Source organism: Paramormyrops kingsleyae, chromosome 10, assembly GCF_048594095.1.
Source record: "Paramormyrops kingsleyae isolate MSU_618 chromosome 10, PKINGS_0.4, whole genome shotgun sequence".
Taxonomy (NCBI): Eukaryota; Metazoa; Chordata; class Actinopteri; order Osteoglossiformes; family Mormyridae; genus Paramormyrops; species Paramormyrops kingsleyae.
In genome coordinates, this window is record NC_132806.1 from 5,406,089 (window position 1) to 5,429,819 (window position 23,731).

The window sequence follows — 23,731 nt, forward strand, 5'->3', positions numbered from 1 at the left end:
GCAGCAGTTTGGCTGCCCCACCTGGGGTATGCCGCCTGGGAACCGCCCCCCGACTCACCGCCTGCCACCCTCCCAGTATCTAGCAAAACGGCAAAGGCTCCAGCCTCAGCCGCACAGCGAAAGATGACTCTTCCGAAGCACAAGACTGAGCTTAACGCGGCTTCTGCCGCTCAAACCCCCAGCTCTGGAGACCTGCCCTGGGTCCTAGAGAGCCCCGCTCTTCCGAAGAGGAAGAGGCGCAGGGGAAAAAAGAGAGCCGCCCCGACGCTCTTCCTAGGAGCGTGCTCGCTCCTCCCCACCTGGGAAGATGCTGCTGACACCGGTAAGCCTCCTGTTGAGGACAAGCCACCTCATTTAGAGATGTACGGAGACTGCCGGCACGCCCGGGCCAGGGCGGGATACGCGCCATGAGAGACGCTATTCCCCGGGTCTCTAAAGCCCTTAAAAGGGCAGTCCCTGGCTTATATTCTCCGAACCTGCCTGCTCCGGACCTGCCAGCAGCGCCTGCTGCTGCTGCCGCCGCACTGCCAGCGGCACTGCCTGTCCAGCCTGACCCGCCTGTCCAGCCCGCATGCCCGAGGTGCCTGCCGAGGCGCCCCGTGCTGGCCACACACCCACGGCCCTCTCCTGTCCAGCCCGTCCAGCCCGGTTCTCCTGTCCGGCCTGGCTCTTCTGTCCTGCCCGGCTCTCCAGTCCTGCCCATCCAGCCCGCGGCTCCGGCTGCAACGCCTGCGGCCACGCCCGCGGCTCCGGCTGCCCCACCTGCGGCCACGCCCACTGCCTCTCTGGAGGAAGTGACTCCAGTCCCCACAGCCCAGGACCCAGTCGATCGGGACCTAGCTCCCTTCCTCAGTGAGGAGGAGGAGCTGGAATGGGACCCCTCGGGGGCCTCCCTGATGACTCCCTCGCCCTTGCCCCGGCGAGGCCGACACACCCCAGGACCCCGCCTTTTAGTGTCCCGGCTGGCTGTTTAGTGTCCCGGCTGGCTGTTGCTCGGTGGCTGCCTGCAGGTCCTGCGCCGTCGTGTCGGCGGTCGCCTCCGGGTCCTCCCCTGGTTCCTCGGTGCCGGTCCTTGGTCACGCCTCCGGGCCCCCCTGCTCCGGCTTGGCGTCGGACGGCGCCTTCCTCGGCTCCAGCTGCGCCTTCGCCTGTCGCGGCTTCCCCCTCCTGCTTGCCTGCACCGGTGTTCCCTCCTGCTCGCTCCGTGTCCCCTCCGTCACTCCCTCGACCCGTTCCCTTGGCCCCTGTGTGGTCCCCTCCTGCTCCCTCCTCCCTCTCGCCTGCGGCTCCTCCGTCCACTGCCCGTCACCCGTCTGGGTTCTTTCGGGCTCCCCTGTCTGCTCCTCCTCCCTTCGTCCTGCCTGTTTCTGCTCCTGGTCCCTCTGTTCCTCCTCCGTTCACTCCTGGCCCCTTCGTGTCACCTGTGAGTGTTCCCTCTGTGTCGCCCTTTTCTGTCTGCCTGTCTGCGTTCCCTGTCCTTTGTCGGGTCTTGTCTTTCTTCTGGCCCCTGTTCCTGTTTTGTGTCTCTGTCCTGTTTCTGGTGTCTCCTTGAGGTTTTTGCTTTTGTCTTCCAGGTCCTGTTCCCCGGTCTCGTCTCGTCCGTCGCCTCCTGTCGGGCACGCCCGGTGTGCGCGCCTTTGGGGGGGGGGGGTTCTGTCACGCCCAGCTCTGTACGATCCTTGTGTGTGCCACGCCCACCTCGTTACCTCGTGTTCATGCCTGATTGTTCTCAACTATTGCTCGTTAAACTCAGTTTGTCTTGTGTATTTAGTCCTCGTCTGAGTCAGTCTTCCCCAGACTTGTCATTGATGTTTGCCGTCGTGCTTCCCCGGTCCTGTTTGTTTAATAAATCCCCGTTTGACCCGACTTCCTGGCTCCTCTCCCCTGCTTCCCTGCTCGCCTTCTTGCCGATCGTGACACTAGGCTAGGCCTATACTATTAATTTCTGTTAAGTGTTGTAGGAATTAGCTCTGGTAAATTTTAATATCTTCACCAACATGTTTTGAAATTGATAAAAATTTAATTAATTATTTAATGATGATTATTAACTAATTATTATGCTGAACGGTCGGCTCCTCCAAACTCAATTGCGGTATCCCCGTAAGTCTGTTAATGTGAGACTTACATGGGATTCACTAATTACCAGTATTGCTTAGTAACCTGGGTTAGAAGGCTCCTCCAGCGAGCTGCATCACCAGGCAATGTAAACGATTGGTAGCGAAGCTCCCCTCACGGCCATTGAGAGAGAGTTGCGCGATATTACAGGTGAGTTTGAGGTTTCAAAGCTTAGTAGCCAGATCGCACAGAGGCAGTAGCTCTGCTATGACAGGAAAGGGCCTTTGGAACCTTATCTGACCCGGGTCTGGCTGGCGGCGCGGCTCAGCGGCTGGTCCCCCCAGTGAGACGATGACATGGCCATGTTTCTGGAAGGGGAGGCGCTGAAGGCTCTCCTAAGCCTCTCTCCAGAGGAGCAGGATGACTGCAATGCCCTAATTATCACGCTGGTGTGGTGGTTTAGAGATAAGGAAGCAGCTGGCAGACCAGCGACAGGGCACCAGTGAAGGTCTGGGGGCGTTCGCATCAGAGCTGGAGGACTGCACCCAGCATGGCTGCCATTACTTCCCCAGGCAGCGCAGGACGAGTTGGCCCTCCACAAGTTGGCCCTCCGGAACGACTGCGCCAGCATGTGTGCCTGTCAAAACCAGTCATGCTGGTGGCGGGTGTTGAACAGGCAGAAGAAGTTCTGGGCACAGTGCCCCGCCCACCCTGGAGTCGAGCTCACCGACAGACAGATCCCTGTAATTGCAGAGACCTCTGTGTGAGGAATGTTAGATACGCACAGCCCTGGGACAATTAGCCAGCCTCAGGGAAGGCTCCCAGGCAGTGTTAATGAAAGAATGTGATTGTTATCATGTCTGTAGTAACATTTAAATCCTTCACTGCTCTAGTTCAGTGCTGGGAAAGTGAAATGCAGGGAGGATTGCCGAGTTGGTTGGCATACGATTTGCTCTGGACTTTTGAACTGCTTGCTTTTAGGTAAATTAATGATTTAACAATGAACAGCTTCTGCATGGCCTAGAAGTACAATTAACTTGTACATTTTCTCTTGTAGATGAATTAAACCATGATAAGCACCAAGGCCGCCCCTGGCCAAATTGGGGCCCTAAGCAGACTTTTATTTTGAGCCCCCCCCCCCCCCATTACAAAATGACTGTAGCACGAAATGCCATTTAGGTTTACAACCTTTATTAGTAGGAACAAATCAAATGAACAGCCTCTTTCAACAATAGAACAAGCCTTTTACAGATGCACACGTCTGCATTTTCTGGATGCAGTGTCATCAATGAGGTCATCATATGACAGCTGCTGTGCCACTTCTGAGTTGATGCTTATGATGGCCAGGCCACTCTAGCGTAGAGCTTAGATCGGGCCCAAAAAATTAAACCCGACCCTACCCGAGCCCGTGCACCTTGTGTCCGAGCCCGACCCGGTCCGACACATTAACTGTAATTATGAGCCCGAGCCCGATTTAAACCCGACTATTTTTTAATACGTGAGCCGTTGTAACAGACGTTCTCAACTACAATTCTAAGTTGTTTGAACTACAGAAATTAGTTTAGATTTATCTTAATGAAAAATGCAACAAGGACGAAGCATGTAAACTGCATTGTTTGTTTATTCAGAATGGATTTTTGAGACACGTTTAGAAGAAAAGCACGTTTTCACTTATCCAGTTCGCTTGCTGCTGGAACCAGTTTGTGTGCTCGGCATCGAACTTTAAGTAAAGGGTTAAGAAAAAGGTTAAATCCTTCCGTAAGCAGCCAACGAGGTATGTGTTAATTAAGTTTTAGTTAAGTTTGTTGTATTTAGCCATGTAAATGTAAATGCTAACTGAGGTTCGTGTTAACTGTATATGAATTCTCTAAGCTGTCTTTATTGTTATTTATGTTTATATTTCATTTGAATTTCAATGTTTGTTAGCTAATATTGTAAGTAAATGTGCTTGATTTTGTGTTTCCGTATCTGTATTTAGTTCTCACGTCCGCCATGATGGTGATAATAACGAAGCCACTGTCTTTCGAATAAACCGTCGGCTCAGTTAAATGCAAAGGACTCTTGTGCTCGTGTCTTACGGGAGGGAGCTACATTTATAATTATGGCATAGCTCTCCACCCAATTAGGCTAATTAAGTAATGATTTAAAAAAAAAAAAAACCACACACAAACGCTTGATCATGGCCCCGCCCAGCCCGGCCCGGCCCGGCCCGGCCCGGCCCGAAGATAGTGGCAGGAAATATCGGCCCGACCCGGCCCACGGGTCGGGTCGGGTCGGGTCTGGGCTCGGGCTCGGGCAGAGAATCTAAACTCTACTCTAGCGTTCTTGCGCCATTGATGAGCGGAGGTACATTTGATGAGCTTCCGTTTTGAGAAGCTTCGCTCAGCAGAGGCAACTGTAACAGGGAGAGTTACTGCAATGTGGAGGGCAATCCATAGATTTGGATACAGTTCCTGCAAATGATTTTCATGGAGAAATGACATCATCTCCAAAGCAGTTGTTTGTGTTGGCAGTTCTGGGAGGTTCATGATTTCCTGGGCCATCTCTGCACCATCAATATCAGACTCTCCCTCTGCAGTCAATGTCTTCTCCACCTTGGTGCAGTGTTTCTGCAAGGTGTCTTTGGGCATCCCTTGAAGCTGTCTGAAATCAAGCAGCACACCAAATTTCTCCTTCACCTCAGTAAATGTCTCAAATCTGTCTTGCAGTGATCTGAGAGCAGAGTCAATAACAGTGTTGAAGAATGTCACCTCAAGCTTCTTCAGGGCATCATTCATGGGCTCATCTGCAGCATTATAGACAAACTGCATTTTAGTACTCCTCAGTCTGTTCTCCCTTAGTTCTGGCTCCATGTTAAGGGCCTGACAAAGTTCATTGGCAGTTGACTGAGCATCAGCAAACCCAGTCTGTCTTTACTTAGAGAGAAAGGTTTTTGCACTTTCAATGAGTTTGACAGCAATGTCAATTTGCATTGAACTTGACCGAAGCAGCTTGTTCACCTGGTTTATGGAGGTAAGAATGTCAAACCACATAACTGAGCAAATCAAAAACCTGTAGGATGCCACCTCCTCTACCAGAGCCTGGGCCTCTACTTTAGCAGCTGGATCATTAACAGTTTGCCTAGCTTCAAGGAGAGCATCCCGGATTTCTTTTGCTTGATGTCTGACAGCTGTAACACTCTGAAGTCCACTCTCCCATCTAACATCACTCCAAGGACTTCAGTGTCACATTGACATGCTTAGTCAAGATGCGCCATTGCTGTGTGGCCCCTGAGAAAAAAGTAAACAGCTTCTGTACACAGCCAAAATAACCTACAGCATCCTTGGAGGACTTTGCTGAATTCACTATGACAAGATTCATGGTATGTGCACCACAAGGTACAAACAGGGCTCTTGGGTTTTTGTTGAGCAGTCCTGCTTGTACACCTTGCTTCTTCCCTTTCATGTTTGCCCCATTGTCATAGGCCTGTCCTCTGCAATTGTCAAAAGGAATGTGAAGCTCTTCCAGTTTGTCCAGTATGCACATTGATTTTACATTATTAAGCATTGATTTTGTGTGTTCTGAGTTGTTGTCATGACTCTTTAAAGCAGCATTAATATTTAGCCAATCACCAAGGCCCTCTGTAGTCAGCTTTATGTCTTGAGCACTAAAAAGTTTGCAAGCAAAACAAAATACAGATGTGTTGTGCTTTGAATACACAAGCCAACTTCTTGTTACCTTGTCTCCATTTGCAAGTGACTACTATGAATACTTCTTCCATCTGTCTTAGGGAAAGTGAAGTCTGACACAACCTTAAAAGGCCCTCGGCGCACAAATTCAACCCGATCGACATCTGATAGGCGTGCTGGCCACAGAGCAGGATCAACTGGTTGTGCACTCGGAGTAATGATAGTAGCATCTATAGCTGAAGAGATGTTGCTTCATGACCCTGGTGACTTGCTGGGTAATGCTGCTTCAGCAGACATGGTGCTTGATGGCCCTTGTGACGTACTGGGCACTGGCTCTGTGTCACCATTAGTAACAAACTTCAGCATTGACCCTGTTATGACAAGAAATCCATCATACAAGCAGATTATTAAGATTTGTTTAGGTTTTAATGGTAAATTACACAATGAAATTACTGTAAATACTAGCCTCACAAAGATTAAAATGCAATTAATGCAAATACAACTACAACTAATAATAATATTCAATATGATTTGATGATATTTCTAGATTTAAATATTTTTATATACTTATTTTTATATTTTGTATTCAGGTTCTTATTCCTACTGTCACACCCAGCTCCGTACGATCCTCATGTGTGCCACGCCCCCTCGTTACCTCGTGTCAATTACTGATTGTGATCACCTGTGTCCTGTTATTTCTGGCTAGTCGTGAGTATTTAGTCCATGTCTCAGTCAGTATTCCCCAGTTCTGTCATTGTATTGTACTGTCGATGTGTTATTGCCTGCCGTTTTGTTGGATTAAACCCCCTGTTCCCTGATTCACGGCTTCATTCGCCTGCTTCCGCGTTGCATCGTGACACCTACAGTACACTGCTGTTTGCTGCTGCAATGCTTTAAATTTCTCCATTGTGGGTCAAATAAAGGATTATCTTAATTTATCTTATCTTATCTAATCGTATATGACTGTTAGGAATTAAATTCACCAAGAGATGGTGACATTTTACCTCCATCAAAATAGCCCAAAACTTACACTCACCTAAAGCATTATTAGGAACGTGGCATTGATTCAACAAGGTGCTGAAAGCATTCTTTAGAAATGTTGGCCCATATTGATAGGATAGCATCTTGCAGTTGATGGAGATTTGTGGGATGCACATCCAGGGCACGAAGCTCCCGTTCCACCACATCCCAAAGATGCTCTATTGGGTTGAGATCTGGTGACTGTGGGGGGCATTGTAGTACAGTGAACTCATTGTCATGTTCAAGAAACCAATTTGAAATGATTCGAGCTTTGTGACATGGTGCATTATCCTGCTGGAAGTAGCCATCAGAGGATGGGTACATGGTGGTCATAACGGGATGGACATGGTCAGAAACAATGCTCAGGTAGGCCGTGGCATTTAAACGATGCCCAATTGGCACTAAGGGGCCTAAAGTGTGCCAAGAAAACATCCCCCACACCATTACACCACCACCACCAGCCTGCACAGTGGTAACAAGGCATGATGGATCCATGTTCTCAATCTGTTTACGCCAAATTCTGACTCTACCATTTGAATGTCTCAACAGAAATCGAGACTCATCAGACCAAGCAACATTTTTCCAGTCTTCAACTGTCCAATTTTGGTGAGCTCGTGCAAATTGTAGCCTCTTTTTCCTATTTGTAGTGGAGATGAGTGGTACCCGGTGGGGTCTTCTGCTGTTGTAGCCCATCCGCCTCAAGGTTGTGCGTGTTGTGGCTTCACAAATGCTTTGCTGCATACCTCGGTTGTAACGAGTGGTTATTTCAGTCAAAGTTGCTCTTCTATCAGCTTGAAGTCAGCTAGCTGACTTCTAGCATCAACAAGACATTTTCGCCCACAGGACTGCCACATACTGGATGTTTTTCCCTTTGTACACCATTCTTTGTAAACCCTAGAAATGGTTGTGCGTGAAAATCCCAGTAACTGAGCAGATTGTGAAATACTCAGACTGGCCCATCTGGCGCCAACAACCATGCCACGCTCAAAATTGCTTAAATCACCTTTCTTTCCCATTCTGACATTCAGTTTGGAGTTCAGGAGATTGTCTTGACCAGGACCACACCCCTAAATGCATTGAAGCAACTGCCATGTGATTGGTTGATTAGATAATTGCATTAATGAGAAATTGAACAAGTGTTCCTAATAATCCTTTAGGTGAGTATATATTGATAGCATAGATTGATAGGCTATAAACCTGAAACAACATACGACCACCAACTGGTCAATTAACCACTCTTTTTTCAACAGAGGTGAATGTATATGCAATTAACAAGACATTCAATAAATGATAATCAGGGCCGTTGGAAAATTTAATCTCCAGTTTTACAGAATTATCCTCTCTTTCTGTCTCATGATTAGCAGGGCTTCTTTTGTTTCAACAACAAACCCACCTTCAAGTGAAGCACGGGCCTCCTCTTGTTTTGACTTTTTCTTTCTTTTGCTTGCTCCCGATTCATATTGCCGTTTGGAGGCCATCTCTCCACCTGCATGGATCCAACTGCCTGTCGGCGCATTTGACTGCAGATTGGTCAGATGCTGCGTGCTGTCAATCATTGCGGTAACGCGTGCGGTGTCAGATTACTCGTCTCTTTTTTTTTATCTCTCCTGCCTTGGGCTGACTTGCTGCTCTACGTGCACCTCACGGCAGCAATGCGCATCCTTTGTGCATTTGCAGAGAATGCGTCCCCTTGCGGAAAATGGGGCCCCCCATGGATCGTGGGGCCCTACGCCCAGCACGTGTTCTGTATGTAGGGAGGGGCGGCGCTGATAAGTGCCCTGTAGGTCCCAGTGCTAGGGCATACCATGGTCTCATACATGATTTCAGATTTTAATCCACTTTTGTGATATTGATGACATATAAAATGCTATGAATGTCACTGACAGATTGTCACATCAGCCTGCAGTTGTCCCTTGTCACCCAGGATGTGGATTGAGAGTTTTGTATATTTCTAACCCTGCAATGTTTCAGATCTTTTTCTGTTTTATCCAGCAACTCACAGATTACATAACTGACATCCCTGGTTACGATTAATTAAACCTGCTAACTCTTCACTTGGATTTCAGAACCACTTGGTTCTGTTATACATAAACATATTTCATCTGATGGCTTCTACTTTACAGCTGGTTGAAAGAGTCTGTAACGCTGTCATCCAAACATAAGGGGTATCTTGAAGATATTAACTAAATTATGCAAAATTCTACATTATTGCACCCAAACTGTTGATATTGACTAAGTGTTATTACTGACATTCTGGACATCCAGCTTTTTAGCTTTGAATTTGAAATGTTAGTAGATGAATTCATGCTGTCAATAACATCTCACTTTCTCACCCCCTTTTAGATAAAAAAAAAATACCCTTTGTGGTTTTTCTAGTGAAGCAGAGGGACTCAGCTGAGGACCTGATGGTTGTGTGGTTTTCGCTCACTGAGACGTGTGACACAAACACCCTGCTCTCAGTCGGTCAGTCTTCCTGTAAAATGCAGAGGTGAGACTGCTAGTGGAAAATTACTGACTGTAGTGTCAACAACACATTTAAACAGCAGCACAAAGAAAATGTCCCACAAATGCAAGAAATCTGTATGCTTACAGCACACATCAGACACGCTGACCCTGAGGACTGAGCTCCTCCAGGCTGTGTGCTCTCCCCCTTCTCTTCAGTCTCTACACAAATCACTGCTGCTCCAGAGATCAGTCTGTGAAGATCCTGAATTTTGCAGGTGACACTACTGTGTTTATGATTAAAGGCGATGAGTCTGCCTGCAGACTGGAAGTCGCACAGCTGACCATCTAGTTCTGAACTCATCCCAAATGTCCACATGCTTAGACCCCTCTCATCATCAGGGAGGAGATCCCTGCAGAGGGTGTTTAAGAAGGTGTGGAGATGCTCTGTGTTGTATGGCCCTACAATGGGAATATGAGTTAATACTGTATATATAATGACTTATAGAATGAACTAATGCCTGGATGTTTTGGGGGTTAAGACTATTCAACAGAGAACCAGTACAGGCAGTTTCCAGGTCACAAATGAGATTCATTCCATAATTCTGTCCTTAAATTTGCAGGTAAATCAGAAAAACAATTAAACAATACATAATAAAAATTATAATAATAATAATACCATAACAATAAAAGTTACTGTACCTTGAGCTGACGAACCACTTAGTCCATGCAGTGTTTTCAAGTGTCACAAAGTTGTGTTTGCATTTGTTACTACGAACTATTGTGTTTTGTCAGTTGCTGTTAGCTAAAACTCCTCCACCTAAATACCAGCAAGATGAAGGAGATGCTGATAGATTTCCACAGGAGAAAATCACAGACTAAGCCAGTAAATATCCAGGGCCTGGTCATTGAGATGGTTGGTTCCTACAAAGACCTGCTTGTTCTCCTTAACAGTAATGAAGGCAGTAATCTGCCAGGGCCAGGGCCATCTCCATTTGGTGAGAAGACTAAAGTGCTTTGGTGTGTGCAGGACATTGTTATGGACATTTTATGACCGTAGTGTCACCAGTGATATTATACGCAGCGGTTTGTTTGGGAGGAGGGATTACAGAGAGGGAGCCAAGGAAACAAAGCAAACTGGTGAAGAAGGCCGGCTCGGCTGGGGGGGGGGGGGGGGGGGGGGGGGCGCCCCTTGGCACTGTAAAGTAGATGGGCGAGCAGGATGATAACAAGGCTGTCAGTGATTTTATGTGACACCTCTCACCCCCCCAGCAGACTATGGAGGCCCGGGGCAGCTCCTTCAGTAACAGACTCAGACACCCAGCGTTTGTGACGGAACGGTACCGCAGGTCATTGGGCCCCACAGCAGTCAGGCTTTATAATCTGCACTCTGCTCATTGAACTTTTCCCCTGTTCACTGTCGTCTGATACAGTTTCTATCTGCTGCTGATCTGCAATATTGTTCCTCCTTATTTACTGATGTGCAATATTACATTGCATTGACCCAGTGCATTATTCCCTGTGTGGTAGCTTCCTTTGGTAATATTCCTATTGTAATATTCCTATAATATTCTGCTATATGTGATATATTCTTATTTTTATATATATCCTTATCCATATACATGTATATATGGATATATATATGTGTGTGTATATATATCCATGTATACCTATCCATATATATCCATATATATCCATATATTCTGAATGTAAAAGAAATGTATGTATGTATATGTATGTATATATATATATATATATTAGTGCTGTCAAACGATTAAAATTTTTAATCAGATTAATCACAGGGTTGCTGTGGATTAATTTTGATTAATCACGATTAAATATAATGCATTTTTAATCTATATTAATCGCATTTCATTTTGCATGAGCAAACAGACTCAAGAAAAAAGGGAATATATATGCACTTAACATGTTTATTGAACATCTTGAACACGAGTCGGATGCATTCCATCTGCCACAGAAGTACAATACCATGGACCCATATCAAAAGGCAAAATTTTTTGCTTAGCTGGACAACTTGTCAGGTTTAAGGTACCTCAGTTTAAATGGTCTTTATCTTCGTTCACTTACAATTAGCCCGAACTACCGTAAATCCGACAAATAATCCAACTAATCATGAAATTCTAGCCCGGTTATTTGCCATTGTTAGCAATATCAGTTGACAACACATTACACGCGGTGCTTTACGTATAAAACTCCGTAGCAACACGTCCACAGATAAGTTGGACGGTATGGTGTGTGCGACCGATTTAATGAGCCACAAATGAGAAGTAGTGCTTTAACAGTATAAAACTACAACTTTCCCTTCTGTTGATAAAGGGCGCATCCATCTTGGATTCTGAACTCGGGATCCTCTGTGCTGCTCTGAGATATTTCTCAGATCTCCGAGAAACGGGATTGCGCATGCCGTCACTTCCGGCTTCAAAACTCGGAATCCGATTCGGAATACGAGTTCCGAGGGCAAATGGAACGGACCAAAGCTGCCCGAAATGGGTTGACAGAGACATTTCATGTATTTTGAGTCATTCTGCGCTGCAGATGGGTTAACTGCGTTAAAAATTTTAATCAGATTAATCATGATGATGGATTAATCCGCGTTAACCCGTTAATTTTGACAGCCCTAATATATATATATATATATATATATATATATACACTCACCTAAAGGATTATTAGGAACACCTGTTCAATTTCTCATTAATGCAATTATCTAATCAACCAATCACATGGAAGTTGCTTCAATGCATTTAGGAGTGTGGTCCTGGTCAAGACAATCTCCTGAACTCCAAACTGAATGTCAGAATGAGAAAGAAAGGTGATTTAAGCAATTTTGAGCGTGGTATGGTTGTTGGTGCCAGACGGGCCGGTCTGAGTTTTTCACAATCTGCTCAGTTACTGGGATTTTCACGCACAACCATTTCTAGGGTTTACAAAGAATGGTGTGCAAAGGGAAAAACATCCAGTATGCGGCCATCCTGTGGGCGAAAATGCCTTGTTGATGCTAGAGGTCAGAGGAGAATGGGCCGACTGATTCAAGCTGATAGAAGAGCAACTTTGACTGAAATAACCACTCGTTACAACTGAGGTATGCAGCAAAGCATTTGTGAAGCCACAACACGCACAACCTTGAGGCGGATGGGCTACAACAGCAGAAGACCCCACCGGGTACCACTCATCTCCACTACAAATAGGAAAAATAGGCTACAATTTGCACGAGCTCACTAAAATTGGACAGTTGAAGACTGGAAAAATGTTGCCTGGTCTGATGAGTCTCGATTTCTGTTGAGACATTCAAATGGTAGAGTCAGAATTTGGCGTAAACAGAATGAGAACATGGATCCATCATGCCTTGTTACCACTGTGCAGGCTGGTGGTGGTGGTGTAATGGTGTGGGGGATGTTTTCTTGGCACACTTTAGGCCCCTTAGTGCCAATTGGGCATCATTTAAATGCCACGGCCTACCTGAGCATTGTTTCTGACCATGTCCATCCCTTTATGACCACCATGTACCCATCCTCTGATGGCTACTTCCAGCAGGATAATGCACCATGTCACAAAGCTCGAATCATTTCAAATTGGTTTCTTGAACATGACAATGAGTTCACTGTACTACAATGGCCCCCACAGTCACCAGATCTCAACCCAATAGAGCATCTTTGGGATGTGGTGGAACGGGAGCTTCGTGCCCTGGATGTGCATCCCACAAATCTCCATCAACTGCAAGATGCTATCCTATCAATATGGGCCAACATTTCTAAAGAATGCTTTCAGCACCTTGTTGAATCAATGCCACGTAGAATTAAGGCAGTTCTGAAGGAGAAAGGGGGTCAAACACCGTATTAGTATGGTGTTCCTAATAATCCTTTAGGTGAGTGTATATATATATATATATATATATATACATACATTTCTTTTACATTCAGAATGATGTTGTTTGTTGTGTTGTGCCCCACTGCTGCTGTAACAAGCCTCAGTCTTGACTGTGACTCTCCCCTTCAAGGTCTTGGCCTTAAATCACACTTGATATTTTAGATGTCGTCCCCGTCACTCTGACCAGGAAACATGCTGGAAGATTCATGGATGGAATTTTTCAGTGTGAATAAAAAGAATGTGAATAAAACAAAAATGTACCCTAATAAATGGGAACCCTAGGATGTGTGGTGGTTAGAGATGTGGGCTGATGATAATTTTGCTTTTCCAAAGTTCTGTTGTGAAAGCTGTACATTCTGTTCCATGTACTTCAACTACTTCTTAGGCATGATCTGGGTAAGGTAGAGAGGAAACAGGGTCTTACATGAAGTAGGTATTGTTCTCTCTGTGTGGTTTTTACTCTCTGCAAAAGTGAGCCCAGCACAGTGCAGTCAGTGGGTCAGTCTTCCTGTGCTGCGTCTAACCAGTGGAAACATATGCAGCACTGCAGAGAAGCACTCAGCAGACAAACAAATGAAAACAGTTTACACCTATATGTCAGTTTTGAATAGTGGTGGACAAAGTACACAACTTCATTACTTGAGTTAAGTATAGATACTCCTTGTCAATTTCAAGTGAAAGTTTTTAATGCAACACATTTTTCCAAACCTAATGACTCCTGAACACCCTCCTGAATGCACTGACTGACTTGTAGATCCTGTAGAATAATAAGCTTGTGGAATATGACACAATGACTATAAAAACACAACTGACTCAACAAAAGTAGAGCCCTTGTCGTTTTCATCTTATTATTTAACATCCCGCACCCCACCCTCACAAAAGCGCATGGTAGTGTTCTTACACAGCTCTAGCAGTGTGTGTGTGTGTGTGTGTGTGTGTGTGTGTGTTATATTCATATTACATTGTGGGGACCAAATGTACAATTTTTCAGATTCCCACAATGATCTGTGAATGTAATCAAAAATGTAAAAAAGTCTCATATTTTGTATAGTTACTTATGGTTAAATTTAGGGCTGGATAGGGGTTAAGGTGGTCATATTGTGATTAGAGTTTTCCCCACAGAAATGAATGGAGAGTCCCCACAAAGATGTAATTACAAACCTGTGTGTGTGTGTGTGTGTGTGTGTGTGTGTGTGTGTGTGTGTGAGACAGAGAGAGAGAGAGAGAGAGAGCATGCATGCATCAGTCAGACAGTGGAATTGCTGTAGATGCAACTTCCTCAGGAAATAAAATAAATAAACAGAACGACCAACGCAGTTACACACCTCTAGCTTTATTACTGCCCACCAGCATCTTGACTGGCAGTGCAGGAGTAGTTTACTGTGATTGGTTTTTCTTCTGTGACGAACACAATATGCTCTGTCACATTTTAGAAAAGAAAATTTGTCCTCTATCATCAAAGCTGTGCTTCAAAGTAATGAGTCAGAATAACCTTCATGGAAATATAGTGGAGTAAAAACTACAATATTTGTCTTTCAAATGTAGTGAAGTAAAAGTGACAGGTTTCTAAAAAAAAATGATATTCAAGTACAGCAGAGATCCTTGCAAAATGTGCTTAAGTACAATACTCAGGTAAATGTACTTCATTACTGTCCAGCCCTGCTTTTGAATTGTATGTTGGAAACAGACTGTAGAGTAAGCAGTCTTGTTAAATGAACAGTAATGGGAATTATGCTTATTGTGGGGGCAGCACAGTGGCTGAGTAGGTAGTCACTCTTATGTCAGTGACTGTGTGTACATGCGCGCCCTGTGAAACACTGGCACCCCCAACCTACCTGTGTGGAGCCCGGCCTTGTGCCCTGTGCAGACTTGGACAGGCTCAGCCCCCCCACCCTGGGCATGATAAGAGGCTGGAAGATGGATGGATGGTATATTTTGTAAAGTTGATGTTGTAATCAAACTGAAGTATGGTTTCTGTTAGTCTAATTTCTTCCCTTACAAACCGTAAACTTAATCAAAACAGGATTGGCACATTCACAACCTTCAGAAATTTTTCCAACACGGGTCACACAGTGGCTCGTTGGACAGAACTGTGATCTCACACCTCCCTGCTTGGGGGTGTAATTCTCATGTTCCCCCTATGTTTGTGTAAGGCTCCTCTCCGTGCTCCTGTTTCCACCCACAGTCCTAGCAAAGGGAGATTAGCTGCATTTCTGTCCCTGAATTATCCACAGTGTGGGTAATTTCTAATTCTATCCGATCCACTTTATAACGTTATAGTAGGTATCAGATAAGATGGAAGGTAATATTGCACATCAGTAAAATGCAAGCAGATAAGTACTTTTGTAAAAAATTAGTCCAAAATAAAAGGACAACAAAACTCCATCACCACTTAATCCCAAATGAGGTCACAGGGGGGACCAGAGCCTGTCACAGGAACAAGGAGCGCAGACAGGAACAAGCACTCACAGGGCCAACTTAGATTCACCGATTAACCTATTGCACACACTTTTGGACTGTGGGAGAAAACTGGAGCCCCCGGCAGAACCACACACAAACACAGGGACAGTGTGCAAACCCCGAGTTCTAACCCAGGACCTTCTGACTGTGAGGCAGCAGCACTAAGCACTGTATCACCATGCCGCACAAAGCAAAGCAAAAGAAAACATCCACATCATTATTAATGATACAGGCATTTACTCCAAAAAAATATACAGTACATAATTAAATGAAAAATTAATTTAAGAACACTTATAATTTTCATTCAATTTCTTTAGTCTGTTTAATATCATCAATCTGTCCCTGTGTGTTTGTCCCAAACCATTCACCATGGTATACAAGGGAGACAAGTAAGCATGTGTGACTTCAAAGAACTGATTGCAGCAACTCAGCCTTTTCGCAACATTAATTTATTCCCGCCATGTCATGAAGAAATAATCTCTGTGGCTCCCCTCTCCCCCTCCCTCAGCTCCTAGTCTGGCCTGAACACTTGTATTTCCAGTAAAAATTCACCCCAAACACACTGACACCAAACTCAGCACTGGTGCTCCGTAAAATTCCGTCATCCAGTCTCAGAAGCACTGGCTCTCCTGCTCTCCTTCTGAACCTTATTAAAGCTACACCCTGAACACTCTGTATAACTAACATGAATGAGAAGCATTTTTATTCATAATCTCTGTAGTGGAGGTCAGAATACAGAGTGTCATTATTCCCGTCTTTCTTCTGTCTCCTGGGTTTTGGGTTCTTAAGGTTCAGGGCAGCGTAATTCAGTGTGTCCTCGTCATGGCTCTGTGGAGACAAAGATGGCAGAATAGGATGGATAAAAATTGGTTTGCTATTACTTATATGCACAAATAGCATTTAAAATGCTGATCCCAGGATGGAAATCATTTTAAGTTTTTTTTGTTACTGGTAATTAATTGTTTGAAATATTTATTACATACCTGCTTATGTGACCATTCCACTTTCGATACATCACTGTTTTTCTGATCTGTTTAAAATATATAATACATCAACATATATATTTTGCACACAATATAATTCATAATTCAGTGGTTGGGTAACATTCCTAAATTTGGAGGGAATTTACAGTCCTTTTTGTCACAAAATCAACCTAAAAATGATTTCTATCAATTTCAGTGTGCATGTTTAGATATGTGTTGTTTGTTATGATATATTACATATAGTAGAATTGCTATAAAGAAGATTTGAAGAGATTTGAAGTGTCACAACAAGGAAAGGAAGGACTTGTGGGCTGGCGTAAGGTGAATGGAGAGGGGCTTTATTAGGCAAAACATTAACAGTTATGGGGAAAACAAACCGCGACCATGAGGGATGCAAACAGGAGAACAGGGAACAAGCAGGGGAAAGGCCCAGGGTCAGAGAGAGATCTGGGAAGATGAGCACAGTGACAGACACAGTGACAGGCACAGTGACAGACATATACAATGACTAACGAGTGGACAACGAGCAACAGGAGTGGCTCATTAGGGCCACACTGGGGAGGGGACAGGAGGGCCAGGCAGACTAATAAATGTTATTGATATGCAACTTACTGCAACATGTGTTGTATATCTCAGTATATTTTGCAAAATACTAAAGATATGTAAATAAATTAGGCAGGATTTTAATAAGGGATATTGTGTTTCCCACAAGAGTGGTTTTAATGCGAAAATTTATGTAGTATTAATTCTGTTTTGTTATAAGCAAATCAGTCATTTGAACAATTTTTTTTGTCCTTCTTCTGAGAGCATAAAGCCGGGCAGCGTACCTGCGCAGTGTGTACAGGTCATTTTACATCTTATACAAATGAGGGCAACGTTCAGAATAATGCTGCAAGATAAAACTATCAGCAAGACAGAGTGAAGAGGATCCCACAGGTTCTGATAGCCTATAACAAAGAAATAGATTTCAGCATAATGATATAGAGACACATTTCCTCTTTGGTTAAGTCACATTATTTAAAGATAAAATTTATAAGAAATTGCAGCAGTTGTTTTGTAAGTACTGTAGTCAATTTTTAACATGAACGTTCGGTATTTTAACAATTTGTATTAAGTAATATTTTCAATAATTATTAAATTAATAATTATTGAAAATGCACGTGAATTTGAAAATTCATTACATTCAAATAAGAAATAAATGTCTGAATAGCAGAATAAGCAAAATAAAAGTTTGAGGATGCAGATATAGTCTCCACACTGGGTGTTACCATCCATATGCAGCTGTGTGCCGTTCCCAAACAGCATCTCCCCACACATGGCCACAGCGCAGTAGTAAGTCCCAGCATCAGAGAGGCTGAGGTTCCTCTTGGGGAGGCTGTAGACACAGCTCCGTGTAGGAGATCCAGCCTCAGGGCTCTTCTCACACTCATCACTCCTGTTTCCGTGGCTGTAAATGACTCCTGGAAGGGATTCTCCTGATCCATGTCTGAACCAGTAAACACTGTGTTCTCCTGCACAGCTCCCAGTCTCTATTGTACACTGCAGGTTCACAGAGTCTCCTGCCTGCACTGTGTCAGACACAGGCTGCTGTACCACAGTCCTGCTGTTGGAGTCTTTACCTGAAAAGCAAAATGTTTTGATGACAGGCCTTTGAGCGAAAAATTGGAAAATACAGATCCTCAAAGATTATTCTTATTGATTTTGGAGAGGTTTGGCACCCAAAGTGGTGTTCCTGTAGTAATCCAAAAAATCACCAGTTTCTTGGAGAAAAATAATAATTCTATCTTTTTTTATTGTATTACTCTTTATTGGTATATATTCTTATCAGGATTGTGCGAAATTCAGAAATTATAAATTGTGCCTCATTGCATTCATGAATTGGAAGATGAATAATTTAATCCTTTTCACTTAAAAAAAATTGTGTGTAAAGTGTACATTGTATTTGCATAATTATATTTTATCAATATCCATTTGGAATAAGTTGCCCGTTTTCCACAGGAAGGTATTTATTGTTTTTGCAGATTTAGCTATTGATGTGGGTTAGTATTTTTGAGGATTCTGCTGTAGTACCTGCATGATTTGATTCACGAGCTAAATGTATTATCTTTACTTGTTACTGTTTGCTGATTAACAGTTTGTCTCTTTTTTTAACACTAAATAAGAAGTATACATAGTAAAAGGAATTTAAAAGGAATTACTTGGTTTCATGTAGTTGCTCCTATTTATTTTCTTATGCGTAGAAAAGTAAGTTTTTCCGTTCCACCACAGCACTACGGCAAAAAAGCAAAATGTCATGGCAAATGCAATTATGCTTTATTCCAATAAACGTCTAATTTTTCATTATTATTTTATTTAGTCAGCATAATATCTGCAAAGGATTTACAATTTAATTTGCAATGTTCTGGCCTGAAATCGTTTCCTGCTACACTGAAGACTCTCTCAGCATGTGCAGAGGAAGCTGCAGCCAAAGGGTTGGCATCCTCTGATAAACATGGTTGGCTCAGGTAACACTGACATTATGTGAAGCTTTCATGACAGGAATAGGGACTAGTTTGACTTTTGACGCAGTAAAAGAGTTTGGCACGTTTCTTAGGTTAGAAACTGCAGTCACTGCAGCCAACACTAACTTTTGAGAAGAGACACTCGGCTTTTCCTATGAGCAGATCCACCATGGTACACAAAATGACAGTTCAATTATTATTTTAGTTGACACTTCAAATGTTGCATTTTTTCATTCTGAATAAGATTTCATTTTTATAACAATGATACATAAAATGTTAATGTGTTTATATGTAATTCATATTTAAATGATAGACTGTATAGTTAAAAGCTACATCTACAGTACATATATGAACTTATTTGAATCCAAATCATTTTTCATTCTACTTCCTTAAATTCAAATATGAATTGCAATGCCACATGCTGTTTTCAACCACAATTCAAATTTAATTGAGATTAACAAAATGAACTGAAATTTAAGGGCCATTCTCAATTCATTTCTGAATGGTGCACATCCCTGATTCTTATGTTAAATCATGTTCTTTTCTGAGCAAATATACACTGTTTGCTGAGACAAATAATGTTAAAAATAATTCAACTCAAACATTTTTTATTACATTTGTTTTAAAGAGGCTGCAATGTGTAACATTAACATCTGTATAAAGAGAAGGTTAGGCTTTTGGCTGAAGATTACTGACAGCAAGCAAAATGTAACAAACTGTATAATAATAATAATAATAATAATAATAATATATGATTTTTGTTTAATGTTGCTTAAAAAAACATTAATGGAGCAAAGCAGACAATCAGGTATCTTTGCTAATTTAATATCACACAACTCAACTGTCAAAAATATTTTACAGGGAATAATCTTACTGACAGTATAATAAAGCAAATATGAAAATACCTGGAATCTCATTTACCTGTGATTATGACAAAGGTTCCATTCCCAAAGGTGACCTCATGAAGAAACACAGCAGCACAATAATACACTGCAGAATCTGACGGCTCCGCATTGGAAATAGTGAGGTTAAAACTCCCCTTTGCATTCCGTAAGGAGTAACGTTTTATGTTTTTATATTCCTTGCAAAATTCACCAGGCAAAAAGTTAACTGCCTTCGCCATGAGCTGGGGCTTCTGACCTACAGCTTGCTTCAACCAAGCAACAAAAGTTGTTTCTTCTGGACAGAAGCATGTCAGGGTCACACTGTCTCCAAGCTGAACCCTCATCAGGAGACTGGGCTGAACAACATCCACAGCCAGTGCAGTGTCTGGAAAAACAGAAAAACACAAATGAACGTGACATACATCATAACAGTAAGCAAAATAACTATTAACTATGATGAAGATTAAATGGCCAAATACTTATTCCACTGATCACATCATACAGATATATGAAAATATTAAAATCAAAAAATAATTTACAATTTAGGACCCTACTAATGAAAATGAGAAGACCAAAGAGTCTGATCATCTTTGTGGTTCCACTTGTTTAGAATAAACTGCTCTGCTGCTAAGTGAGAGGTCATGGTCGTGGTCGGAATGAAAGGGCAGGAAACAGAGAGGTACAAGATACACATCAGGCTGATCTGATTGGCTGGTCAGACAGGAATTTAAGTAATAGTGAAAAGGCATTCTAACCTACACTTACAGTATTAATTTACTCCTTAACTGCCAGTTAAAATTAGTACAATTACATAAAGAGGAACAGATACTGAGCATATGAAGTTCTTTGTACGGAGTGCTGAGACACTGTGGGAGGGCATTTGCTAATCATCTCTGTCAGACAAGCTCAGCACAGTCTCAGTCTTTTGTTATCAATCTAATATTAGACAGTCTCATATAATACAGTTGTTAAGTTTTCCAAAGCATTAGATCTTCTAATCACACTCAAAAGAGAGTTTGTGTTCTTTCCACCATGCAGAGTTTAAATTGTAGCTTTACTGCTTACATTTACACATTTGCATTTAGAGCAAGCATTTTAAGTGCTGTACATGAGAGTAAATGGTGAATCAGTTTATTTGCCACTCTCTAGCAACATTACAGTTTTTCTCAGTTGCTTTGGTACATTTCTGGAATCACCCTTAACATCTGCAAAACTGTAAGTGCATTTCTCAAAACAATTCGTACAAACAGCACCACACAAATGGACTGCCTGCAAAAAAGCCATAGATTACAGTATCTCTCAAAAGTAAATATTTATGTCAATGAACATGTCAGTGCCATCAAGTCCTTGTTTCATTGTTCACGAATAAGATAGTCAAATTGCTTAGTCATACTTTCAATATAACAGTGTACTCTGCAGGTATTTCCAAAAGTAAGTTAAGGCTAATGGTTTTGATGCTAATGACTGAAAATACTTTTTTCTGTATGGCATATATCAATTTCAACAGTCAATTAATGTCCGGAGGTTACACATTACTGTTTATACTGTAATTTCTTGACAAACCATGTCATTACGATTCAGAAAACAAAAAGATAAGACTGATTTACAGCACTGCATAAAATAAAGGAAAAAAAATACAAAACTAGAAATGTAAATGTAGGAATCAGCACTTCGGCAGAACTGTACATGCAGCGCTTTATGGGGAATTACAGTGCAGTCTTTCTACACCTCCTGACATTCCTGTCTGTCGGGCCACAGATTCTCATCCACATCACAATGGATATTTCCCCTTGCAAAGCAGCGCAGAAAGAATCCTTTGTAATGTCTTATCTGCCTCTACAGGCGTCTGTTATGATTTCCTTACATGCTGCATCCATGTCAGCCAGCAGGGTCATCTGAGTATGTGGCTGGCCATCGTAAGCCTTCCACCTCCATGCTGAGTAGAGCCCCTGAATTGCCTTGAGAAATGGGGACTAGGGGTCCATGATGTTCTTCCATTGTCAAAAACTGTAACACTGTGTTGTATCATATTAATATATATCCTTGACAATTGAAGGTTCATATGATGCACCTCTGACGTATATTAGAGACCTGGTGGATCATTGGTTGATTAAACATTTCAAACATTCCCCTCATTGGTGAAAGTCAAGATTCACCCAAGAGCAATAAATTCAGGACACATTTACAAAATAAGTCAATAATTATTAAATTAACAGAAATCTATAGAAAATATGCTTGATGGATTATGAGAAGCGGTTCAACCATTTTGCACATAATGATTTATGCAAGGAACTGATGGCTAGTTATTCAACAGAGAACCAGAATAATACATTTTGATCAACATGATATAAGCAACAGATAATGTCAGAAACAGTAGACAGTTGTACATAACCATGAATGTGCCAAAGCATTTGTAATTTATCCAAAAGAATGAGACTTTGCATTTATGATGTGCACAAATAACTTGATGATGTAAAGGATGGACAAGTAGTTTATTGATCTGAGAAATGAACCAAAGAGACTGAGACAAACTGTAAACACACTTGGCTAACCAGCCATTTATCAATGTGACCACTGCCATCTGAAATGCAACCTACTGTAATACTTAGTTGAAATCTTACAAGTATTATAATCAGCTAATTGTGAGGATGGGGTGCGGGAAAAAGGACTGAGATGCAGATCAGTCATGGTGATCAGGAGCTTTAAAGCGATGGCCAAAAACAAGTCATACAATCCAGGTCACACAGATTTTTAATTCAGAACAGGGGCAGGTGTGGGTTGTTACAGACAAGAGACTAGTGGTAATAATGAGTAGGTGAGGTCAAGTAATAGATATAGAAGCTTCAAAAACTAAGGGAAAGTAAAACAAGGAACACTGAACATACTACAAATGGAGCAAGAACAAGGGACTGTAACTGAAATACAAAAACACATTATAAGCCATGAAAAACCACAAAATACATGTGAAATTACAACTAGAAGCTGGTTTCTGACCAGCCTCGAATCCACAACAAAAGGGGAGTCTGGAGGATGACCGACCGCCGAGCCCGTTAAGTCACACAGCAGCCAGGGGAACAGGAAACACTAGGAGTGAAGGACATGGGATGGCAAGCGACACCTGCTGGCCAAATAGGGAACAGACATACTGAAGGCACAGGACAAGCACCGATCCTGACAATTACATGAAAGTAATGCTTTACTTACTACTGGTTGTTTGTAATGTGATATATGCCTTAAACCGCCGGGACAAAGGACGTGGGCTGTTGTTTTGGCGTATTGGTGTAGTTTCTTATGAAATTATGTGTGAAGTTTAACCTATGAGCTATTTGCTTCTTCATCTACATAATGTTTCTGCCCTTTTCTTTGCCATTAATATATGGTGCTGCTTCAATTTTGGGGTGATATGTTTCAGAATTGAATCAGTTTTAGTTTGTACGTACAATGCTTTTCTAAAATTAGAAAAAGATCCATCAACCGTTTTTTAGTTAATGTCTTAACAAGAAAAGCATCTGTTGTGGTAGTGGGGTCCGGGGAATACCATGTGTAATATGCTTTATAGAGATTAACATGAATGGCAAACAAAGTATTTAATGGTACACCAATGACAACATCTTAGACATAAAAGCGAATATTTCAATATTAGTCTAAATACTAGAACTCGTGGCCATAAGTGGAAATTAGTGGGAGAACATTTTAAAACAAATTTGAGGAAGCACTTCTTTACACAGCGTGTAGTCAGAGTATGGAATAGTCTTCCTGCTATTGTAGTGGAAGCTAAAACCATGGGTTCCTTTAAATCAGAGCTAGATAAGATTTTAACAACTCTGAGA

General features: G+C 42.5%; 1 protein-coding gene across 1 annotated transcript; it reads right to left on the minus strand.

Annotated features, from left to right (window-relative positions):
- Positions 1-15,855: 15,855 nt before the first annotated feature.
- On the minus strand, positions 15,856-20,518 carry LOC140577620 (uncharacterized). Its single transcript, XM_072717063.1, has 6 exons — positions 20,456-20,518; positions 19,939-20,286; positions 17,785-18,135; positions 17,344-17,463; positions 16,517-16,563; positions 15,856-16,361 (listed from the first exon to the last, which is right to left on the minus strand). Exons 1-6 carry the CDS (start codon positions 20,487-20,489, stop codon positions 16,236-16,238), a joined length of 1,026 nt encoding a protein of 341 aa, XP_072573164.1. The 5' UTR covers positions 20,490-20,518; the 3' UTR covers positions 15,856-16,235.
- Between the last annotated feature and the right edge of the window lie 3,213 nt (positions 20,519-23,731).

Bases quoted from the DNA above. Each gene is read 5' to 3' on its own strand.
- LOC140577620 (XM_072717063.1), bottom strand. From the start codon at position 20,489: ATGATCAGACTCTTTGGTCTTCTCATTTTCATTA. The intron at 16,564-17,343 runs GTACGCTGCCCG...TATTTTAAACAG, and splicing joins GACCTGTACACACTGCGCAG to ATCAGAAAAACAGTGATGTA. The intron at 16,362-16,516 runs GTATGTAATAAA...TTGTCTCCACAG, and splicing joins TGGAATGGTCACATAAGCAG to AGCCATGACGAGGACACACT.